At 44.7% G+C, this 23015-nt stretch overlaps 2 protein-coding genes across 2 annotated transcripts in view; one reads left to right on the top strand and one right to left on the bottom strand.

Moving 5' to 3' along the window:
* Positions 1-23015, top strand: part of OTUD7A (OTU deubiquitinase 7A) — a gene marked incomplete at its 3' end in the record, with an annotated part of 366278 nt that overhangs the window by 76814 nt on the left and 266449 nt on the right. The gene's annotated exons all lie outside the window — the stretch shown is intronic.
* LOC308614928 (10 kDa heat shock protein, mitochondrial-like) lies at positions 12505-12813 on the bottom strand (the record flags this gene model as incomplete). The annotated part of the gene is made up of 1 exon (XM_081229836.1): positions 12505-12813. The coding sequence occupies one exon, from the start codon at positions 12811-12813 to the stop codon at positions 12505-12507; it is 309 nt and encodes a 102-aa protein (XP_081085962.1).

The raw sequence follows: 23015 nt of genomic DNA, 5'->3' as shown, positions 1-23015 counted from the left end.
ACCCCCCAAGCACACTGTAGATATGTAGTAGGACAAATGGGTAAATGATGGACGGGTGGATGGATGAGTGAACTGATGGATGGAAGTTCTGTGGGAATCAGGGAGGACAGTGGATCAGTCAGACCTGGATTTGAGTCATCTTTCTACCACTTCCTGTCTGTTTTCCCTTGGGCAAATTACTTAATGAGTCTCAGTCTCAGTTTTCTTTAATCTTTAAAATGAGGACTAAACTCATCTGCCTCTGGGTGTTGTGAGTCTCATGTGAAGAAGAGCATACAGTGTGTTGTCAAGTGTCAGATGTCACGTGAGTGCAAACCCATGGAGCAGCAGAAGACCCCTCCCCCCAACACTCGGCACCACCTAGAGGCCAGGCCCCTGGGGTCTGGTACCCACACTCATGGGGGCTGCCGTGTGAATGTTCAAGGTGAGCTCTCAGAGCACTCTGCGTCCCTTGTGTCATTAAGAGGCATCCAGCCACAAAAGGGACACATACTCCTACTATCAGGGCCAGATTTCTGCCGGCCTACTTGCTCCCGCAGCTTCTGATGTAATAAACAGCCTCCTGGCTTCTGCATCTAAAGTGTTGTTTCTAGGATTAGACTGTAACATGGGGGCCAGGTTGGCCTGAAGGAAAGCTTGGGTTGCAGGTAAGGACACCATGTCTTCAGGCCTCTGGCCTTCTCAGCCTGTAACCCCACTGGCCAAAGGGAGGCCCCACATCCCAAGAAGAAGAGCACGAAGGCGTTGGGAGAAGCTAGATGTGAGCAGCAGGGCCTGGCCCCTGGCCCCAAGCCCACTGCTCAGGAGCCGGGTGAAGGAGCATCTCGCTTCTGTCTCTGATAGTGTTTTAAAAATTTTTTTTAATTTATTTTTTTAAACAGCAGGTTCTTATTAGTTATCCATTTTATACATATTAGTGTATATATGTCAATCCCAATCTCCCAATTCATCACATCACCACCACCCCCCTCACCCCGCCACTTTCTCCCCTTGGTGTCCATACGTTTGTTCTCTGCATCAGTGTCTCAATTTCTGCCCTGCAAACCAGTTCATCTGTACCATTTTTCTAGGTTCCACATATATGCGTTAATATATGATATTTGTTTTTCTCTTTCTGAATTACTTCACTCTGTATGACAGTCTCTAGATTCATCCACGTCTCTACAAATGACCCAGTTTCATTCCTTTTTGTGGCTGAGTAATATTCCATTGTATATATGTGTCACATCTTCTTCATCCATTCGTCTCTCGATGGACATTTAGGTTGCTTCCATGACCTGGCTATTGTAAATAGTGCTGCAATGAACATTGGGGTGCTTGTGTCTTTTTGAATTATGGTTTTCTCTGAGTATATGCCCAGTAGTGCGATTGCTGGGTCATATGGTAATTCTATTTTTAGATTTTTAAGGAACCTCCATACTGTTCTCCATAGTGGCTGTATCAATTTACATTCCCACCAACAGTGCAAGAGGGTTCCCTTTTCTCCACACCCTCTCCAGCATTTATTCTTTGTAGATTTTTTGATGATGGACATTCTGACTGGTGTGAGATGATCTCTCATTGTAGTTTTGATTTGCCTTTCTCTAATAATGAGTGATGTGGAGCAGCTTTTCATGTGCTTCTTGGCCATCTGTATGTCTTCTTTGGAGAAATGTCTATTTAGGTCTTCTGCCCATTTTTGGATTGGGTTGTTTGTTTTTTTAATATGGAGCTGCATGAGCTGTTTATATATTTAGGAAATTAATCCTTTGTCCATTGATTCGTTGGCAAATATTTTCTCCCATTCTGAGGGTTGTCTTTTCGTCTTGTTCATAGTTTCCTTTGCTGTGCAAAAGCGTTTAAGTTTCATTAGGTCCCATTTGTTTATATTTGTTTCTATTTCCATTACTCTAGGAGGTGGATCAAAAAAGATCTTGCTGTGATTTATGTCAAAGAGGGTTCTTCCTGTGTTTTTCTCTAAGAGTTTTATAGTGTCCAGTCTTACATTTAGGTCTCGAATCCATTTTGAGTTTATTTTTGTGTATGGTGTTAGGAAGTGTTCTAACTTCATTCTTTTACATGTAGCTGTCCAGTTTTCCCAGCATCACTTATTGAAGAGACTGTCTTTTCTCAATTTTATATCCTTGCCTCCTTTGTCATAGATTAGTTGACCATAGGTGCATGGGTTTCTCTCTGGGCTTTCTATACTGTTCCATTGATCTATATTTCTGTTTTTGTGCCAGTATCATATTGTCTTGATTACTGTAGCTTTGTAGTATAGTCTGAAGTCAGGGAGTCTGATTCCTCCAACTCCGTTTTTTTCCCTCAAGACTCCTTTGGCTGTTTGGGGTCTTTTGTGTCTCCATACAAATTTTAATATTTTTTGTTCTAGCTCTGTAAAAAATGCCATTGGTAATTTGAAAAGGATTGCATTGAATCTGGAGATTCCTTTGGGTAGTTTAGTCATTTTCAGAATATTGATTTTTCCAATCCAAGAACATGGTATATCTCTCTGTCTGTTTATATCATCTTTAATTTCATTCATCAGTGTCTTATAGTTTTCTGCTTACAGGTCTTTTGTCTCCCTACGTAGGTTTATTCCTAGGTATTTTATTCTTTTTGTTGCGATGGCAAATAAGAGTGTTTCCTTAATTTCTCTTTCAGATTTTTCATCATTAGTGTATAGGAATGTGAGAGATTTCTGTACATTAATTTTGTATCCTGCTACTTTACCAAATTCATTGATTAGCTCTAGTAGTTTTCTGGTGGCATCTTTAGGATTCTCTATGTATAATATCATGTAATCTGCATAGAGTGACAGTTTTACTTCTTCTTTTCCAATTTGTATTCCTTTTATTTCTTTTTCTTCTCTGACTGCTGTGGCTAGGATTTCCAAAACTATGTTGAATAATAGTGGTGATAGTGGACATCCTTGTCTTGTTCCTGTCTTAGAGGAAATGCTTTTAGTTTTTCACCATTGAGAATGATGTTTGCTGTGGGTTTCTCATATATGGCCTTTATTATGTTGAGGTAGGTTCCCTCTATGCCCACTTTCTGGAGAGTTTTTATCATAAATCGGTGTTGAATTTTGTCAAAAGCTTTTTCTGCATCTATTGAGATGATCATATGGTTTTTATTCTTCAATTTGTTAATGTGGTGTATCACATTGATTGATTTGCATATATTGAAGAATCCATGCATCCCTGGGATAAATCCCACTTGATCATGGCATATGATCCTTTTAATGTGTTGTTGGAGGCTGCTAGTATTTTGTTGAGGATTTTCACATCTATATTCATCAGTGATATTGGTCTGTAATTTTTTTTGTAGTATCTTTGTCTGGTTTTAGTATCAGGGTGATGATGGCCTCATAGAGTGAGTTTGGGAGTGTTCCTTCCTCTGAAATTTTTTGGAAGAGTTTGAGAAGGATGAGTGTTAGCTCTTCTCTAAATGTTTGATAGAATTCACCTGTGAAGCCATCTGGTCCTCGACTTTTGTTTGTTGGAAGATTTTAAATCACAGTTTCAATTTCATTACTTGTGCTTGATCTGTTCATGTTTTCTATTTCTTCCTGGTTCAGTCTTGGAAGGTTAAACCTTTCTAAGAATTTGTCCATTTCTTCCAGGTTGTTCATTTTCTATTTCTTCCTGGTTCAGTCTTGGAAGGTTATACCTTTCTAAGAATTTGTCCATTTCTTCCAGCTTGTTCATTTTATTGGCATAGAGTTGTTTGTAGTAGTCTCTTAGGATGCTTTGTATTTCTGCAGTGTCTGTTGTAACTTCTCCTTTTTCATTTCTAATTTTATTGATTTCAGTCCTTTCCCTCTTCTTCTTGATGAGACTGGCTAAAGGTTTTTCAATTGTGTTTATCTTCTCAAAGAACCAGCTTTTAGGTTTATTGATCTTTGCTATTGTTTTCATTGTTTCTGTTTCATTTATTTCTGCTCTGATCTTTATGATTTCTTTCCTTCTGCTAACTTTGGGTTTTCTTTGTTCTTCTTTCTCTGGTTCCTTAGGTGTTAGGTTAGATTGTTTATTTGAGACTTTTCTTGTTTCTTGAGGTAGGCTTGTATTGCTCTAAACTTCCCTTTTAGAACTGATTGTGATACATCTCACAGGTTTTGGATCGTCGTGTTTTCATTGTCATTTGTCTCTAGGTATTTTTTGATTTCCTCTTTGATTCCTTCAGTGATCTCTTGGTTATTTAATAACGTATTGTTTAGCTTCCATGTGTTTGTGTTTTTTACATTTTTTTCCCTGTAATTGATTTCTAATCTCATAGCGTTGTGGTCACCAAAGATGCTTGGTATGATTTCAGTTTTCTTAAATTTACTGAGGCTTGATTTCTGACCCAAGATGTGATCTATCCTGGAGAATGTTCCGTGCGCACTTGAGAATAAAGTGTAATCTGCTCTTTTTGGATGGAATGTCCTATAAATATCAATTAAGTCTACCTGATCTACTGTGTCATTTAAAGCTTCTGTTTCCTTATTTATTTTCATTTTGGATGATCTGTCCATTGGTGTAAGTGAGGTGTTAACATCCCCCACTATTATTGTGTTACTGTTGATGTCCTCTTTTACAGCTGTCAGCAGTTGCCTTATATATTGAGTTGCTCCTATGTTGGGTGCATATATATTTATAATTGTTATATCTTCTTGGATTGATCCCTTGATCATTATGTAGTGTCCTTCCTTGTCTCTTGTAACATTCTTTATTTTAAAGGCTATTTTATCTGATATGAGTATGGCTACTCCCGCTTTCTTTTGATTTCCATTTGCATGGAATATCTTTTTCCCATCCCCTCACTTTCAGTCTGTATGTGTTCCTAGGTCTGAAGTGGGTCTCTTGTAGACAGCATATATATGGGTCTTGTTTTTGTATCCATTCAGTGAGCCTGTGTCTTTTGGTTGGAGCATGTAATCCATTCACGTTTAAGGTAATTTTTGATATGTATGTTCCTATGACCATTTTCTTAATTGTTTTGTGTTTGTTTTTGTAGGTCCTTTTCTCTTGTGTTTCCCACTTAGAGAAGTTCCTTTAGCATTTGTTGTAGAGCTGGTTTGGTGGTGCTGAATTCTCTTAGCTTTTGCTTGTCTGTACAGCTTTTGATTTCTCCATCGAATCTGAATGAGATCCTTGCCAGGTAGAGTAATCTTGGTTGTAGGTTCTTCCCTTTCATCACTTTAAATATGTCATGCCACTCCCTTCTGGCTTGTAGAGTTTCTGCTGAGAAATCAGCTGTTAATCTTATGGGAGTTCCCTTGTATGTTATTTGTCGTTCTTCCCTTGCTGCTTTCAATAATTTTTCTGTGTCTTTAATTTTTGCCAACTTGATTACTATGTGTCTCCGCCTGTTTCTCCTTGAGTTTATCCTGTATGGGACTCTCTGTGCTTTCTGGACTTGGGTGGCTATTTCCTTGCCCATGTTAGGGAAGTTTTTGACTGTAATCTCTTCAAGTATTTTCCTAGGTCCTTCCTCTTCTCTCTTCTCCTTCTGGGACCCCTGTAATGCAAATGTTGCATTTAATGTTGCCCCAGAGGTCTCTTAGGCTGTCTTCATTTCTTTTCATTCTTTTTTCTTTATTCTGTTCTGCAGCAGTGAATTCCACCATTCTGTGTTCGAGGTCACTTATCTGTTCTTCTGCCTCAGTTATTCTGCTATTGATTCCTTCTAGTGTATTTTTCAGTTCAGTTATTGTATTGTTCATCTCTGTTTGTTTGTTCTTTAATTCTTCTAGGTCTTTTTTAAACATTTTTTGCATCTTTTCAATCTTTGCCTCCATTCTTTTTCCGAGGTCTAAGATCATCTTCACCATCATTATTCTGAATTCTTTTTCTGGAAGGTTGCCTATCTCTACTTCATTTAGTTGTTTTTCTGGGGTTTTATCTTGTTCCTTTATCTGGTACATAGCCCTCTGCCTTTTCATCTTGTTTGTCTTTCTGTGACTGTGGTTTTTGTTCCACAGGCTGCAGGTTTGTAGTTCTTGCTTCTTCTGTCTGCCCTCTGGTGGATGAGGCTCTCTGAGAGGCTTGTGCAAGTTTCCTGATGGGAGGGACTGGTGGTGGGTAGAGCTGGGTGTTGCTCTGGTGGGCAGAGTTCAGTAAAACTTTAATCCGCTTGTTTGCTGATGGGTGGGGCTGGGTTCCCTCCCTGTTGGTTGTTTGGCCTGAGGCAACCCAACGCTGGAGCCTACCCAGGCTGTTTGGTGGGGCTAATGGCAGACTCTGGGAGAGCTCACTCCAAGGAGTACTTCCCAGAACTTCTGCTGCCAGTGTCCTTGTCCTCACAGTGAGACACAGCCACCCCCCCACTTCTGCAGGAGACCCTCCAACACTAGCAGGTAGGTCTGGTTCAGTCTCCTATGGGGTCACTGCTCCTTCCCCTGGGTCCCGGTGTGCACACTACTTTGTGTGTGCCCTCCAAGAGTGGAGTCTCTGTTTCACCCAGTCCTGTTGAAGTCCTCCAGTCAAATCCCGCTAGCCTTCAAAATCTGATTCTCTAGAGTTCCTCCTCTCATTGCCGGACCCCCAGGTTGGGAAGCCCAATGTGGGGCTCAGAACCTTCACTCCAGTAGGTGGACTTCTGTGGTATAAGTGTTCTCCAGTTTGTGAGTCACCCATGCAGCAGTTATGGGATTTGATTTTATTGTGAGTCCAGCCCTCCTACCGTCTCATTGTGGCTTCTCCTTTGTCTTTGGATGTGGGGTATCTTTTTTTGGTGAGTTCCAGTGTCTTCCTGTCGATGATTATTCAGCAGTTAGTTGTGATTCTGGTGCTCTCACAAGAGGGAGTGAGAGCATGTCCTTCTACTCCGCCGTCTTGAACCATTCTCTGATAGTGTTTTCTCATCTGCAAACTGAGAAGAAAAACATAGCTCTGGGACTACTGTCTGGATAAAAAGAGACAGTTTGTGCAAATCCCCGACATGGGCCGTGGATCATCACCCAGCAGGTGGCAGCTGAATCAGCTTGGTCATCATCATCACACTTTCCCTCGATGAGCTCTGACCCTCTCACCGCATGAACCTGGCACTGGCCCAGACACACCACCTTTCCTCTCTCAGTGGACCGACCCCTGGTTTCGTGGCTACTCCAGCTCTGCACACATCCCCTTGTTGCCCCATGGCTACGGAGGTCTTTCAGGGACACAGATCAGGTGGTGTTTCTCCTCTGCTTGGTGTCTTCCCATCACGCTCAGAACAAAGCCCACCCCCACCCTCCACCCCGTGACCTGCAGGCCCATGCAGCCCAGCCCTCTGCCCTTCTGTGCCCCTTGTCTTGGCTGGGTCCCCTCTGGCCACTCCGGCCTTCTCTCTGGTCCAGGAACCACCCCAGACTCACTCCTGCCTTAAGATTTTTGCACTTGATTTTAGCTCTGCTCAGAAAGCTTTCTCCAGCTGGTTATGTGGCTGCCTCCTGGCCACATAGCCCTCAGCCCCGTCTCCTCCTTGAGGGCCTCAGCAGCCACCTTATCTCCTCCCGCCCCTCTGTGCACCTAGCATTCCCGACTCGATGCACCTCTAGGGACCCGACTGCTCTTTCCCTTGGGCCTTGTCACAGAGGTGAGAGTGTGGCTCCCTCCAGATGAGGAGCAGGCTTCTCTCTACCCGCCGTCAAAGCCACGGGTTCCCTAAGTGCAGGTCTTGCCTCTGTGTGTAGCATTCCCGCGGTCTCCCAGCGGCCCTGTGCGTGGGCGAGCCAGAACACACAGGGTGACACTTCTGTTTTCTGAGCTGAGAGTAACTGGTCATCTTGCTGGGATGCAGTGTCTCGCTGCCCACTTTGGGCACTTACAGGTCTATAGCAGGTTTACTCCTGGCCATCCCCTGGGAGGTTTGGTCCTTCCTCTTGATTGATGCAGTGAGCAGGAGAAAAATCACATCTCAGGCCCGGTACCCTTGACCTCTCTCCTCTGCCTGCCTGACCAGCACCAGAAGCTGCCTGGTTTATTTTAGGTGTATTTTCCCCCACTGCCCACATGCCACCCAGGAGCATGGGAACCTACTCTGATTGTCCGCTGCCATAGCCCGGGCACCTGGGACAGCAAACACATCAGGCATCAGGCAGCTCAGTAAATGCTTGTTGAATGAAAGAATGAACTGTACCCATGACACCAGGCAGCTCATGGAAACCACCTTTAGATCAACGACCTCCTCTGTCTCAAGAGTTTCCCGGAAGGTCACATTTGCTATGGACTGAATTGTGGCCCCACATAAACTTCATGTATTGAAGCCCCAATCCCAGTGAGACTGTATTTGGAGACGGGGCCTTTAAGGAGGCAATTAAGGATAAAGGAGGTCATGAGGGTGGGGACCTGATCCTTATAAGAAGAGGGAGAGAAACCAGGGATGTGTCTGCACAGAGGAAGACCTCGGGAGGACACAGGGAGAAGGTGACCATGGGGGAGCCGAGGAGAGTGGCCTCAGGAGACACCAAACCTCCAACACCTTGATCTTTCACTTCCAGCCTCCAGAACCATGAGTAAATAAATGTCTGTTGTTTAAGTCCCCCAATATTTTGTGATGGTAGCCTTAGCAGACTAATAAAATGTCCAATAACAGATGTGACGTGCAGAAATAGTCCAGCACTAGAGACTCGAAACACACACGGATTTTTCCTTAGAACAACGGTAATAGGAGCATATCTCTGTTTTTGTTTGTTTGTCTGTTTTATTTCAAATCAATTTAAACATTTTTTAAAATTTTTATTAGAGTATAGTTGATTTGAGTGTTGTGCCAGTTTCATGTGTACAGCAAAGTGAATCAGTTATACATATACATATATATATCCACTCTTTATTAGATTCTTTTCCTGTATAGGCCATTACAGAGTATTGAGTAGAGTTCCTGTGCTATACAGTAGGTTCTTATTAGTTATCTATTTTATATATAGTAGTGTGTATATGTCAATCCCAACTTATTCATCCCCCCCTTATCCCCTGGTAACCGTAAGTTTGTTTTCTACATTTGTGACTCTACTTCTGTTTTGTAAATAAGTTCATTTTGTATCATTTTTTAGTTTTCACATATAAGCAATATCATATATTTGTCTTTCTCTGTCTGACTTACTTCACGCAGTATGACAATCTCTAGGTCCATCTGTGTTGCTGCAGATGGCATTATTTTGTTCTATTTTATGGCTGAGTAATATTCCATTGTATGTATGTACGACATCTTCTTTATCCATTCCTCTGTTGATGGACATTTAGGTTGATTCCATGTCCTGGCTATTGTAAATAGTGCTGCAGCAAACATTGGGGTGCATATATCTTTTCAAATTATGGTTTTCTCTGGGTATATGCCTAGGAGTTAGGATTGCTGGATCTTATAGTAGTTCTATTTTTAGTTTTTTAAGGAACCTCCATACTGTTCTCCATAGTGGCTGTACCACTTTATACTCCCGCCAACAGTGTGGGAGGGTTCCCTTTTCTCCACACCCTCTCCAGCATTTACTGTTTGTAGATTTTTTGATGATGGGCATTCTGACTGGTGTGAGGTGATACCTCATTGTAGTTTTGATTTGCATTTCTCTAATAATTAGTGATGTTGAGCATCTTTTCATGTGCTTCTTGACCATCTGTAGGTCTTCTTTGTGGAAATGTCTATTTAGGTCTTCTGCCCATTTTTTGATAAGGTTGTTTTTTTTTTATATTGAGCTGCATGAGCTGTTTGTATATTTTGGAGATTGCTTCGTTTACAAATATTTTATCCCATTCTGAGAATTGTCTTTTTGTTTTGTTTATGGTTTCCTTTGCTGTGCAAAAGCTTTTAAATTTAATTAGGTCCCATTTGTTAATTCTTGTTTCTGTTTTCATTACTCTAGGAGGTGGATCAAAAAAGATTTTGCTGCAATTTATGTCAAAGAGTGTTCTTTGTTTGCAAAGCAGAAATAGAGACATAGAGGTAGGGAATGGACATATGGATACAGGGAGAGGGGAGGAGGGGTGAGATGAATTGGGAGATTGGGATTGACATATATACACTGCTATGTATAAAATAGATAACTAATGAGAATCTACTGTATAGCACAGGGAACTCTACTCGGTGTTCTGTGGTGACCGAAATGTGAAGGAAATCCAAAGAAGAGGGGATATATGTATACTGTAGCTGATTCACTTTGCTGTACAGCAGAAACTAACACAACATTGTAAAGCAACTATACTCCAATAAATATTAATTTTAAAAAAAGGGGTTTGACCTTGCAGGTTGGGATTGTCCAAAATTGGACACTTTACAGAGGAGCACCATTTATAATTTGCTCTTCCAGGAAAACTGGGCTGTGTGGTTGGCCTGTTTATAAAGGAGATGACAGCTATTTAAGTAATGAAATGTCAGCTAGAAACTTCGAGGTTTTAGTAATAAGGTAATATATTAGGTAAATACAGATGGCAATGCTGCCCCCTCTTCAGGCTGTTTCATGTTCACTGGATGGTGGGCCACTTCTGAAGATTCAGTATTTCTAGTGAATGAGCTGTAGGAATAGTTCATGGATTCTAAGATGCACGTTTCCTCCACATTCCATCACCTCTAAAATTGCTGGGAGTCGTGCCCCCGCCCAGGTCCAGGGCTGGTTGTCATGGCCCAGGCTTGTGCACACCTGGTCATGGCAGTTTATGGTGTCACCGTTTTTCATGTGCTGAGTTTGATTTACTGGTTAAAACATCTTCAGAGGGATTACACTTGACCCTGCATTGAAGAGAGATGGTGCTGTGTGCACAGAAGGATGGGGGGCAGAGAGTGGCACTTGGATTTCATCTTAATGGAACAGGTAAGCCTCTTTAAGACATGACTGTGAGTCTACACTTCCTTGCCCACCAGAATCAAGTGCTTTATGTATCCCAAAGAAGGAAGGTCTCTAGAGGTAGATGAGTTTATCGTTCTTTTTTATTGCTGAAATACATAAAAAAAAAATCAGTCGGCCCACCCTAAGCAATAAAACACCACCCCTCAGCTTGCAGAGGGGTGTCTGCAGCTTGGAATAACATCCCAGAGGCAACTCTGACAGCATCCTCGCTCCTGAGGTGTCAGGACATGGGGCATGATTGATGAAGAATTCCAGGAAATCTTAATTTTCTTTTCATGTTTGCACAAGAGTGATGTTGGAAAGAAACCTCTGTCTAATATAAATGTAGAATAAAAACTAGACGTGCTATAAAAATGTGGGGTCCTAGTTAACCTAGAAGCTTACTTTTGTTCTTAATTTCTTTTACGTTATGTCTAACAATTACGGAAACAGTGATGGTTAATTTTATGTGTCAACCTGGCTAGATCATAGTATCCATATTTTGGTCAAACACATCTGAATGCTGCTGTGAAGGTGTTTTTAAAATGTGGTTAACATATAAATCAGTAGACCCTGAGTAAAGCAGATGACCCTCCATGATGTGGGTGGGCCTCATCCAATCAGCTGAAGCCTCAAAAGAACAAACTTAGGTCAGCTTTGGAGGAAGGAATTCTGCCTCCTGACAGCCTTCTGCTTCAAGCTGCAGCATCATCCCTTCCTTGAGTCTCCAGCCTACCAGTCCACCCTGCAGATTTTGGACTTGCCAACCCCCATAATCATGGGAGCCAATTCCTTCAAATCAACCTCTGTTACAGATAGGTAGGTAAATAGAGAGAAAATAGAGACATATAGATAGAGACATAAACACACACACCCTACTGGTTCTGTTTCTCTGGAGAGCCCTGACTAATGCAGAGATTCAGGTTCAGTAAACATGGCCATGGTTCTGTTACCGATCCAAACTTGGGTCTGCTTGCCTATGTGCAGTAAAGCCAATCTACTGACACTGGGTTGTGGTGAAGGAAAATGCAGCATTTATTGCAGGAGCCAAGCAAGGAGTCCGGGCAGCTAATGCTCAAAAAGACCTAAACTCCCCAGTGGGTTTCAGGGAAAGGTTTTTAGAGACTGGGTGAGGGAGGGGGTTGTGGAGTGTGTGATCAGCTTGTGGACATTCTTCTGATTGGTTGGTGGCAAGGGAGTCAACACCATCAACCTTCTGGTTCCAACTGGTCTGGGGTCTATATGCTTGTGGGCAGCATACAGTTAACTTCTTCCACCTGGTAGGGGTTTCATTACCTGCAAAATAGCTCAAAGGACATGGCTCAGAATATTATCTATAGCTCTTAAGGAGGAACTAAAGGTCTTCGACTTTGTTTAATGGCTAAACTATTATTATTTTGGTTTGCTTAACTGTTTCCTTTCTTTCTGCATTTTTTTCACTTCTCTGATTAAATTTACTCTTTGGAAATCAGGGAAGGCCTAAGAAGCTAAGGTTTTTCTGCAGACAAGAGACAGGCAGAGGACATGGGGGTGGAGGGTGTCTATTCAGCAAAGGCCCCATGGGGTCCTGCTCGGTTACAGTCCCTGCTCTGAATCTTGTGGCCTTTTTTTTTCATTAGTTTGGATATCATTAGTTTATTATAAAAGAGAAACATGGAAATTATTTACATGATGAAAGATTTCAGAACTTCAGTGGAATGGGCAGCTAGCTTCACGTGATGCCATTTCAGTAGTGACTTATTTTAGTCAACGTGTTTTCCAAGAATGTCACCATCTCTAAATAAGAAATAATCCTTGTCGTCTAGAACTACTTTGGTGCCTCCATATTCTGGGAGAAGAACTTTATCTCTGACTTTCACACCAGCTGGTTGAATCTCTCCACCCTTTCCTTTAGAGCCCGATCCAACAGCTACTACCGTTGCTTGCAATACTTTTCCTTGTGATTGTTTTGGAAACATAATGCCTTCTTTGGTTACAGTTTTGGCTGCACTTCTTTCAGCTAATACTCGGTCAAAGAGGGGAAGAAATTTTCTAAATGCCTGTCCTGCCATGACTCCGGTTGCCGCAGTTCGTACTCTGCTCTCTAGCGGCCGCCACAAGGAAGAGACGCTCTTGTTGCATTTTGTGCAGGCTTTCCAAGACTCATCTCAGCCTTCAGTGAAATGTGAATGATGCACCGTCCTCATGGGGTTATCTTGAGGGTTTCGGGAACAAGACTGTTAAAGCATTTGCCCAGGTGCCAGGCTTGGAGAAAGAGGGAAGAGCTCGAAGCTCCATGCAGGGGAAAGCACTTAGCACCACTGGCTGCATTCAGAATTCTGTGTGCCCTAGGAGGCTTACCTACGAGAGGTCAAAATATGCCCCACGTTGCCCAGGTGTGCTCCCAACCCCAGTGCTCTGTAAAGGCAGGTGAGGAGGCACCCTCTGTGGGACCTGCCTGGGAGGACATAGGAAGTTAACAGGAATCCCAGCCCACTGTTGTCCCCTCTCAGAAATACTGGAGAGATCAGCCAGTCCATAACTGTGTGTGTCATAGCTCCACCTCCTCCTACCTCAGGTCTCTCTCACTCTGAAGCCTCTGTGGAGCATAGTAAACCTATCTCCCCCAGGTCGGCTCTCTGGCTGAACCCCTGAGGGTATCTGAGCCCTATGTTACGATACTGTTCTGAGCAAATGAAGTGAAACCACCGTGGTGCTAAAAACTGCAGTCAGCCCTCCTCCCGCTGAGCGTCTGGTAGACTGGAAACCTCAGGTATCTTGGGAACACCCACTGGCTAGGAGAGGCCCCCAGCAAAGCCTGTGCATGCATCTAGGATGAACTGCGTCCTCCTGTGTTACTACTCACCCTGGGATGAGGAGAGTGCAGATCTGAATTTGTGTAAATTTCTTTTAGTCCCAAGTTGCTGTTTTCAGGGATAGTCTCTCTTTTTTTTTTTTTGCAGTACGCGGGCCTCTCACTGCTGTGGCCTCTCCCGTTGTGGAGCACAGGCTCCGGACGCGCAGGCTCAGCGACCATGGCTCATGGGCCCAGCCGCTCTGCGGCATGTGGGATCCTCCCGGACCGGGGCACGAACCCGTGTCCCCTGCATTGGCAGGCAGACTCTCAACCACTGCGCCACCAGGGGAGCCCAATAGTCTCATTTTCAGTATGAAAAAAACATAATGAACATAACTAGATTGTATTATCATTTAAAAGATTCATAACAGCAGTATTTTTAATCTTCATTTTTGCAGATCTTTATTCAATATCAGAACAATGACTAAACTCTGGAGAGAAAAGAAATTAGCTGTTATTTCAATGAACCTAAATAACATTGATTTTTATTTTTAAATTAAATCTTGAGTAAATTAATTCATAGATCTGGGTTGCCTATAAACCCTAAGAGAAGCAATAACATTTTATTTACTTGCAGGTTAAAATGGTCTCTCTTCTCATGAAACACTCACTAGAAAAGCCAGAGTAAGGGCTTCCCTGGTGGCGCAGTGGTTGGGAGTCTGCCTGCCGATGCAGGGGACGTGGGTTCGTGCCCTGGGCCGGGAGGATCCCACGTGTCGCAGAGCGGCTGGGCCCGTGAGCCGTGGCCGCTGGGCCTGCGCGTCCGGGGCCTGTGCTCCACGGCGGGAGAGGCCACAGCAGTGAGAGGCCCGCGTACCACAAAAAAAAAAAAAAAAAAAGCCAGAGTAGGTTCTTACCCAGGACACCCAGGGAAGGAACATTCCCTAGCCAGTAGGCTAGGGGGAGGAGAGGCTGTTGAAATGATTTCCTGATTTCCATTACTCAGATGTAAGTTCCATGAAGGCAGGGTTTCTTTTTTGGTTTGTGTTCACTGCTCCATCCCCAGCCTTTAGAACAATGCCAGCTAGCACTTAGTAGGTGCTTAATAAATATTTGGTGAATGAATGAAGCAATCATTTATCATTTATAGTTTTCTCCCATCCCCCCCATCATATACCAGTAACAATGGGCACTCAACAAAAATAGGAAGTGACCATTTTATATTAGGATAGGTGTGTATATCATTGGGATTATTACATTGCCTTGTGCATGGTGAGATAGAGTTATTAAATAATCTCTTTAAAGGTCTAGCTGTCAGTGTAAAGTTACTTTGCCAGATATTAAGGCATACCACAAATCTCTAGTGATTAAAAATTGTGGTCTTGTGCAAGTACAGACAAATGGACCCACAGCATAGAAGAAGGAGCTCAGAAACAGACTTCCATAGGACAGGAGCTTAATATACATTAAGGTGGAACCACAAATCAATAAGGAAAGTTTCTATATAGAAACTCTCCATAGAGGGAAATTTGAATATAGAGAAAAAGGAAACTGGATCTATACCAAACACCACATACAGAGGTTAAAAAGACTTAAATGTGAAAGATAAAATTATAAAGTTAATTGAAGAAGGTTTAGCTGTAGGAAGGACTTAAATGAACCTGACGAGCACAAATTATAAGGCAAAAAAAAAGAAAGAATTTGATCACATCAGAATTAAGAATTTCTGTTTAATGAAGGTCACCTTGGATAGCACCCACAGTCAGATGACATTCTGGGGGGAATCTCACCAATTTCAAGGAACAGTATGCAGGGAACTCTTCCAAATCAACAGAAACCAAGAAAAGCCCAGGTGGAAAAAAGGGCAAAGTATATATTCAGGCATTTTACAGGACAGGAAAATCACAAGGTTAAAAGCAAAGGAAAGATGCTCCAAATCATTTTTAATCAGAGAAGCATGCATTGGAGGGCAGCTGAATGGCCTTCTGTAAGTGACAGGGAAATGGCAGTAAGCCTTCCACTGGTAGCTCTGGTCAGGAAAACAGGAAGACTTAAGAAAATGACACCTCCCTCCCCCTTCCAGAACTGTGATTTAATGACAGAGAATGAGCAGGAAACGTGTCATTCTGTTCATAAGAGGCAGAGAGAAGAGTAGGGATGCTTTCTAGGAAGAAGGCAACAGTGGACCATGGAGGGGTAATGGAGGACGGTAAGCAGAGAGGCCAGGGAGACTAGGGCAGTCAGGAGGTGACCCTCTGTCCCAAGGGGAGCCGTGGAGGCTGGAGGAAAGGGAGATGTTGGCCTTGGTCTCCCCCAGGACCCCCGCAGCCCAGCAGCTCCCATGCCCCCTCCACTCCTGGTTGGTGATCCTGGTGGGTAACAGCCACCACCAAGCCAGAATCAGCCCAGAGGGTGGGAACTGAAGTGACTGAAGTCCCCGATGGATGCAGGCAGGGAAAGAGGACAGATCCTACCCCAGTTTATCAGAAAGGGCGTCCCTGGCTCTTCCTGGAGAGATGCTCGGAAAAGCTGGGAAGCTGAGCTGAGATGCAGCACAGATCCTCTGAGTGCCCTCGTGGGCAGGGGGTGGGGTGAGGCAAGTCGGTTTGGGGGTCATTCTCAGTGTCCACGTGCCACCTGCCCCTTCACATTGGGTGCGAGGTCTGTGGTGCTTTCTATGGATGGTAGTTAGAAGAGCCATCCTGCATGACTGCAGCAGGGTTATCCCCAGCAGTGCAGGGCGAGACCCCTGGCGCTGGCCTCTGTCCCTGGGCTATTGCTCCCAGAGGAAGCCCTGCCAGTGTCCCATCACTGGGGCCCCGTGAGTGTTTCCTGAGCACTCCTAGGGGCCAGCCACTGTCCCGAGTGGGCTCTGAGGCTGCAGAGGTGAGCATGCCCGCATCCTGGTGGGGAAGACAACACATAAACAAGAAAATGATCTGGCGGTGATAACTGAGGTGCAGAGAACTAAGGGTGGTGTGGCAGAGAGAGCCTGGCCCACTTCAGCCTGAATGGTCAGCAGAGTGTCTCAGAGGAGACGTTCAGGGTGAGACCTGTACCAGGGGGAGGAGCCAGGCAGTGGGAACAACAGATGAAAGAAGCTCCAGGTTAGGACCCAAGGCGGCCAGCTGGTCGGCGAGCCGTGGGGCCCGGGATGCCGGGGAGGGAGGCAGGGCTGAGCAGGACAGGCTTTTGTGAGCCTGGCCATGGAGTTTGGGTTTCAGACACCGGGAGGTTTTCAGTTGGGGGTGATGAAATCTGGTTTTTGCTTTTTTTAAAAAGTCTGTGCCTTCTGTGTGGGGCTTGGATTGTAGTCAGGTAAAGGATGCAGGGGTATCAGGCAGTGGAGCAAGAGATATTAGGAAGTAGCCAAGGTGGGGACATGGAGGCCACGAGAAGGGGAGAGATGTGATATGTGTTCTCATCTGCCCACTGGCTGCATGTGGGGCCAGAAAAAGAGAAGAAATCAGGAAGGCTTAGGTTCTTGGCTGGGAAGCTGGGTGGCTGCCGGTGCTGTTTATTAAGCTGGGGAGGGAAGAGGAGGGGTTGGAGAGGGTGTGGGGTAAGAAGTGAAGAGGTCTGGCTGGGTGAGGCTGGGTTGGAGTGGGTGGAAACGTCAGGAGGGCAGGCAGACGCAGAAATCCAGAGTTGCAGGGAGATGTCTGAGCTGGAGGTAGGGCTGTGGCCTCCTCTGCATCGCACAGATGCTGTTTAGAGCCTTCACGTATGAGTGCATTTAAGGAGAGTGTCGATGGAGATGGAGACAAGGGGCAGCCCCAGCCGAGCCCTGCGCCCCAGGACCTTTGTCCTCGGGAGCTGAAGGGCAAGGCCCAGGAGAGCTGCAGGAAGGCAGGTTTCAAACGGGGCAGAGGCCTCCTCTGTGGAATATTCTTGAAGGCCAGTTAATATAAAATCCACTTCATGGCAGATCATAGGAACACATGTCAGCCTGGTCAACACAAAGCCGACTAGAAAGGCTTTTAGCTGCTGGGTTACCTGACTCCCTCATCATGGGCCCATGTCACAAATACCCGTTTAGGTAAGCTTTTCCTATTCTACAAACTAGAAGCGGAGATGTGACTTCCTTGACCCTCCTACTCAAAAAGAGGGGCAAAGCAAGAAAACCAAAAAATAAGATGAATGATGGAATGGAAAATTTGGAAAAATCCCTAATAAATCATTAATTTTGTATATTTAACAAAATCCAACTTCCTAGGGACCACGTGACTCACCTAAGATGACGGCTTGTTGTAAGGTCAAGACTAGAAATCAAGACTTCTCCCTCTCAGCCCACTGTTTCCACCACGAATATTCTGGGAAAAGAAGTCACTTTGTATAGTAGTTTGTATTTGTTAATCCTAGACTCCTACTTTGTCCACTATACATAAAACAGACAAACAATAAGGTCCTACTCTTTAGCACAGGGAACTATATGCAATATCCTATAATAACCTATAATGGCAAAGAATCTGAAAAAATGTATAACTGAATCACTTTGCTGTATACCTGAAACTAACACAATATTGTAAATTAATTATACTTGAATTAAAAAAAAGTCACCTTGGTTAATGTCCCAATTCTCTGATTCTTACCCTGACTTACATAGAGGACCTTGACCTCTGACTCTGTCTCCTTGAGACCTTCCCTCGGGCAGTTCCATAAAGGGAGCACCTCCTCCTGCAGGCTTGGTGCCTCAAGGCAGTGTATGCTGCCCCCAGGCTTCCATTAATGGGTTGAGGGAGGGTGGGCCCAGAGGGCTCTGCAGGCCAGAGGAGTTAGTTACATTTTCTGAGTTGCTGTGAGACATCGGCTGGAAGGCAGCTGAGCAGTGGAGCCAGTTGCAGCCCCCCAGCGCCCTCATCCCAGGGTCCCAGATGGATAGTGCCTTCCCCACACACTCAGACTTCAGCGAGCTGTTTTGTGCTTTCTCTTCTTTTTTTAAGTTTAATGCCTTCTTCCCTTCCTCCCTTCCTTCCTTCTTCCCTTCCTTCTTTCCTTCTTGTTAGAGGATTTCTTTGAGTCAAGAGACCTGGGTTCCAGTCATGGCGTCCCCTCTGAGGTCTTCAGGGTTCTCATCTATAAAACGAAAGCTTTAGGGTCCCAAACCAGCAGCGTCAGCATCACCTGGGAACTTTCTAGAAGTGCACATTCTCAGGCCCTCCCGGCCCTCCTGAATCAGAATCTCTGGGCGTGGGTTCAACCACTTGGTTTTCACAGTCCCTGCTGGTTCTGACCACCCACCCACCCAGCCATCGCCATGGTATCAAAGGTCCCTGGCCGCTATTGGCCCTGGTCTATCTGGGAGGGATGACATTCTCCATCTCCCAGGGATGCTGAGTCCACAGGGCAGTGGTGCTCCACCTCCACATGGTAGAACCTTAGAATCCAGAGATGCATCCAGCTGTGAGGACTTTAAATTGTACCCTCACCCTTTCTCCCAGCTGTTGAGAATCCTCAGACTGGATGGAACCTGGGAATGAAATCTCCCGGTCCTGGCACCAGTAGGTCTAACTGCATGAAAATGGTGTGGAGGCAAGGTTGGTGGGCTATAACGCAGCAGCACTGCTTTTCATAGTTTTACCTGTTTTCCCCAGAAACACAACTACTGGTGTCTTTTTGCAGATATAATTGTGACAAGGAGAAGAATAAGGATTGGCATTTTCTGCTCGCTTTTCCCACCTGCTCCCCACCCCCTACCCCACCACCTTCCTCTGTGTTGCTCTGCTCTGGGGCCAACTGTGCTCATCAGATGGATCTGAGAAGTGGAAGAAAATATGGCTGAAATCATTCATATTTGAAACAGGAAAAAGCTTCTGCTGAATGAAAGACTGGAGCAGCCAGCGGAGAAGAGGAGGAAGGGGCCGGGGTCGTGAGGAGACCCAGGCAGCTGACTCAGCTGGGGAGTTTAGGGCAGTGGATAAGCCCCAAGTCATGACACAGGCTCACAGTGTGTGCGGCGTGAGTCCCCATCCCTGGTGACCCTCAGGGAAGGCATCCACTCCCAACTTTCTTACAGAAAAGCTGAGATCATCCAGTCTCAGGGTTAGGGTTAGGGGTTAGGGTTAGGGTTTGGGTATCTTTTAAATGTGCTGCCTATTGAAATCATCATCAGGGTGTGAACAAATGTGTCCAGGACTTTTGAGGTTGTGATAAGGGGCCTCAATAACACCAGACTAGGTGGGGAGAATATGCATTTGAAATATAATCATGGAGAAAGACAAGTGTGTTGTCCTTATTCCTATGTCTTTTAGTCTCAGAGAGTTCATGTAAATAGTGGCCTTTATTTTTTATTTCCAAAATTAACATTTAGCACTAGAAACATTGACACCATTGACATTTTGGTGGGGATTACTCTCAGACGTCTTGGGAGCGATTGTGTTTCTTGGGGAACACCACAGCAGGCCAGGAAACAAATATTCCCACTTGTTTGTATGTGAGGCTGAATATGATTCTGATTCCAGACAAAGTTCCCAGCAGATCTCTTAGTTTCTACCCCATGTGGGGAACGACGTGGCTTGGCGATGTTTAGCGTTGCTTATAGTGAACACTTGTAGATATTCTTTGTAACCGTCACTCAGTGTTTAATTGGGAGTATCATCCCTGAGAGTCTCAAAAGTTTGAAATTCACTTCCAAACTCCTTAAGACTTCAATGATGTCAGAGATCTAACTGGGTGTAAGAGATGGTCATCGCTGTATGACAATGGCCAGAGAGACTGGAGAGAATAGAATTTGGAGCTGGAGTCCCTGGGTTTCATAATTGTATGGCCTTGGAAAAGTCACTGAATCTCCTTGAGCCTCTGTCTGTTCATGTGTAAAATGTATATAAAATAGAATCCCGGAATATTGAAGATGGAGCAGTGGAGATGATATGAACAAGCTCTGCGTAAACTACAAAGGGCCCTGCAAATCTGGGCTCTGTGCTGTGGATGACTTTGGGGTTCTCAGCACCTCTGTTCTAAGGATGCCCTTCCCCTTCAGCTCTCATTGGTGCATGTGCATAGAAACGGCCCTGTCCCTGCACCCCGATACCACTGGAACCACTACCGCAGTTGATTGACAGGTGCCTCACCCACACCAGGGCCGACACGGTCCTAGCTGTGGACTGTTGATGACTGACCCAAGGAGGGTACCTGAAAGGCAAGGCATTCTTTCCTGGGACCTTGCACGTGGTTCTTCAGGAGAGTCTTCTCTTCATCAATAGCCACTGGGATGGGTAACAGGAGAGGCGGAGATGGGAGTTGAGAGAACATTGTTTGGGTACCTTATAGCATAACATTGGTTCCTGCCCGGGCTGGGGCCCAGATCGCTCCTGGCTCTCAGAGTCAGTTTCACCAACTCGTGTGGGTTTCCATAACTGCAGTCCAAAGGGCGCTTTGGCATGATGACACCTTCATCAGGCACATTAGTACAAAGTCTTTTCTGTATTTCTCAGGGTCTGAAATCAGGTTTAATGCATTAATACAAGGAAGAGAAAATATAGGTATAAATATTGGAAAGGCAGAAACAAAACTTATTCTTTGCAATCATTTTACCTAGAAAATCAAAGAGAACCCATTCATTCACCCAGTTATTAAAAAATGAATTCTTGATTATTACTCTGGGTCTGGCATTGTGGATTGACAGAATGATTATTCAGTATACTGTCCAACTACAAGATACTGTAATGATATAACAGTAGGCTTTTAGGTTAAATAAAGCCTATTACAAATTCTTTGATGTTGGACAAGGCTTGGGCCATTACTGGGGGATTCCCTGTATTCCATATGGTCTTGTGCCGGTATGAATTCCCTGATTTCTTCTAAGGATTGAACCATATCTAAAGATCTTCCCATACTGTGTTCATGGGAGGGATTTTGCACTGCTGTGAATTCTATGCTATGTGTGACATTGCCTGCCATTTCTCTAAGCCTCTCTGCATTATCTTTACTCAAAGGGATTCTCACCATTATGACTTCTATGATGTACTTTGAGGCTTGAATTAAGTCTAAAGAACTTCCTACATTTTTCACACTCAAAGGTTTCTCAGCAGTAGGAGTGCTCTGATTTCCAGCAAGTGGGTGCTATGCACTGAATGCCTTCCCACACTCACCGCAGTCACAGGGCACCTCTCCAGTATGAGTTCTGAGAGGCTTCCCACATTCCTACAGCCATTGGGTCCTCCTCCGTTACAGGTTCCCTGATGCAGGGAGGGAAATGTACGTTTTCTGCACATGGTTATCTCTCCATAGCTGATTAGCTACCTAACTCCAAACTTGGAAAATTTATCATTCCTATTAGAGAACCAAATCCTTTCCTGCTGTGTCCTTTAAGAACTCAGTTTCAAGGTAACACATAGCTTCACTTGCTAAGCCAACAGATGGGTGCTGTCTTCTTGTTCCTTCCCTTACAACCACCAAGGGTTCCTTTTGTTACTCCAATAATGCAATCACATCTGGCTTGGAAAACACAATGTCCTGCCTTGAGATCAAGCTACTTGTTTCCGTGACCATGTGGTGGTGGACCTTCTTGGGAGCAAGGTCCAGACAACCCTACGGTTCCTTCAGGACACACCCGCCATGCCTCTGCATGTCACGGATCTCTGTGCCATGGTTTTCCACCTGCAAGGTCTGATCAGTCCTCCTTGGGTTTCTCCGGTTGGAGAAGCATCTCTGGAGCCAAATATCTATGTTTCGATGTAAAACAACATTTTCCCTCCTCCTTGAGGTCCTTCTTTTGGAGAACAGCAGGCCTTATGCATGTAACAAGATGGAATGAGGAGGGAGGCTGGGCCATCTCTGACATCAGTCCAGGGTCCCAGCTCAGAGCTCTGGTGATGTGGTTCTGAGCCACGGAGTGGCTCTCTCAGAGCTCTGCCAGGAGGTCCCTTCTAGACCTCCCCATCCCAGAGTGAGTTGGCTCTACCTTCTTGCTAGAAACCTTCATTGTCAGACCCACTATCTGACTTTTTCTTGAGGACATTTCTCTGCTGCCACCCACGTGGTTATGAAATGCGGTGACGGAGGAAGCAGCAGGGCACAGAGAGCCACGGGGTGCAGTGACACACCCCACAGCGGTGCACTCACACAGGATCCCCTGTCACCTGTCTCCCAAGCACCGTCCACCGCTCACCACTGTACCCATAGCTGAGGTGACATACCCCAGCCTTGAGCCACAGCCCCTTCCACTGGCTCACCCACCCTCTGTCTGGCTCATACAAGAGGAGGTTCTTGTAACACGATTCCTGTCCAAGCTCCAGGCCTCTTTGCCTTCATTGCCCAGGCAAACTCAGAGAGTATTGCTGGAAGATAGAGAACTTTCTGTACTAGATAAAAACCTTTGTTTTAAATAATAATAGTAGCTAATATTAATTGAATGCTTATTCTATACCTAGTCCTGTTTTGTGTGTGTTACAGAATGCATCATTGAATTTTCTGATCTTGCCCCACTTTATAGATGAGGAAACTGAAGCTCAGTAAGATTATGTTGTTTGTTCAAAG

The sequence above is a fragment of the Mesoplodon bidens genome, assembly GCF_964165515.1.
Source record: "Mesoplodon bidens genome assembly, chromosome: 3".
Taxonomy (NCBI): Eukaryota; Metazoa; Chordata; class Mammalia; order Artiodactyla; family Ziphiidae; genus Mesoplodon; species Mesoplodon bidens.
The sequence above is the reverse complement of the archived record's forward strand: the minus strand, read 5'-3'. Positions and strand labels throughout refer to the sequence as shown.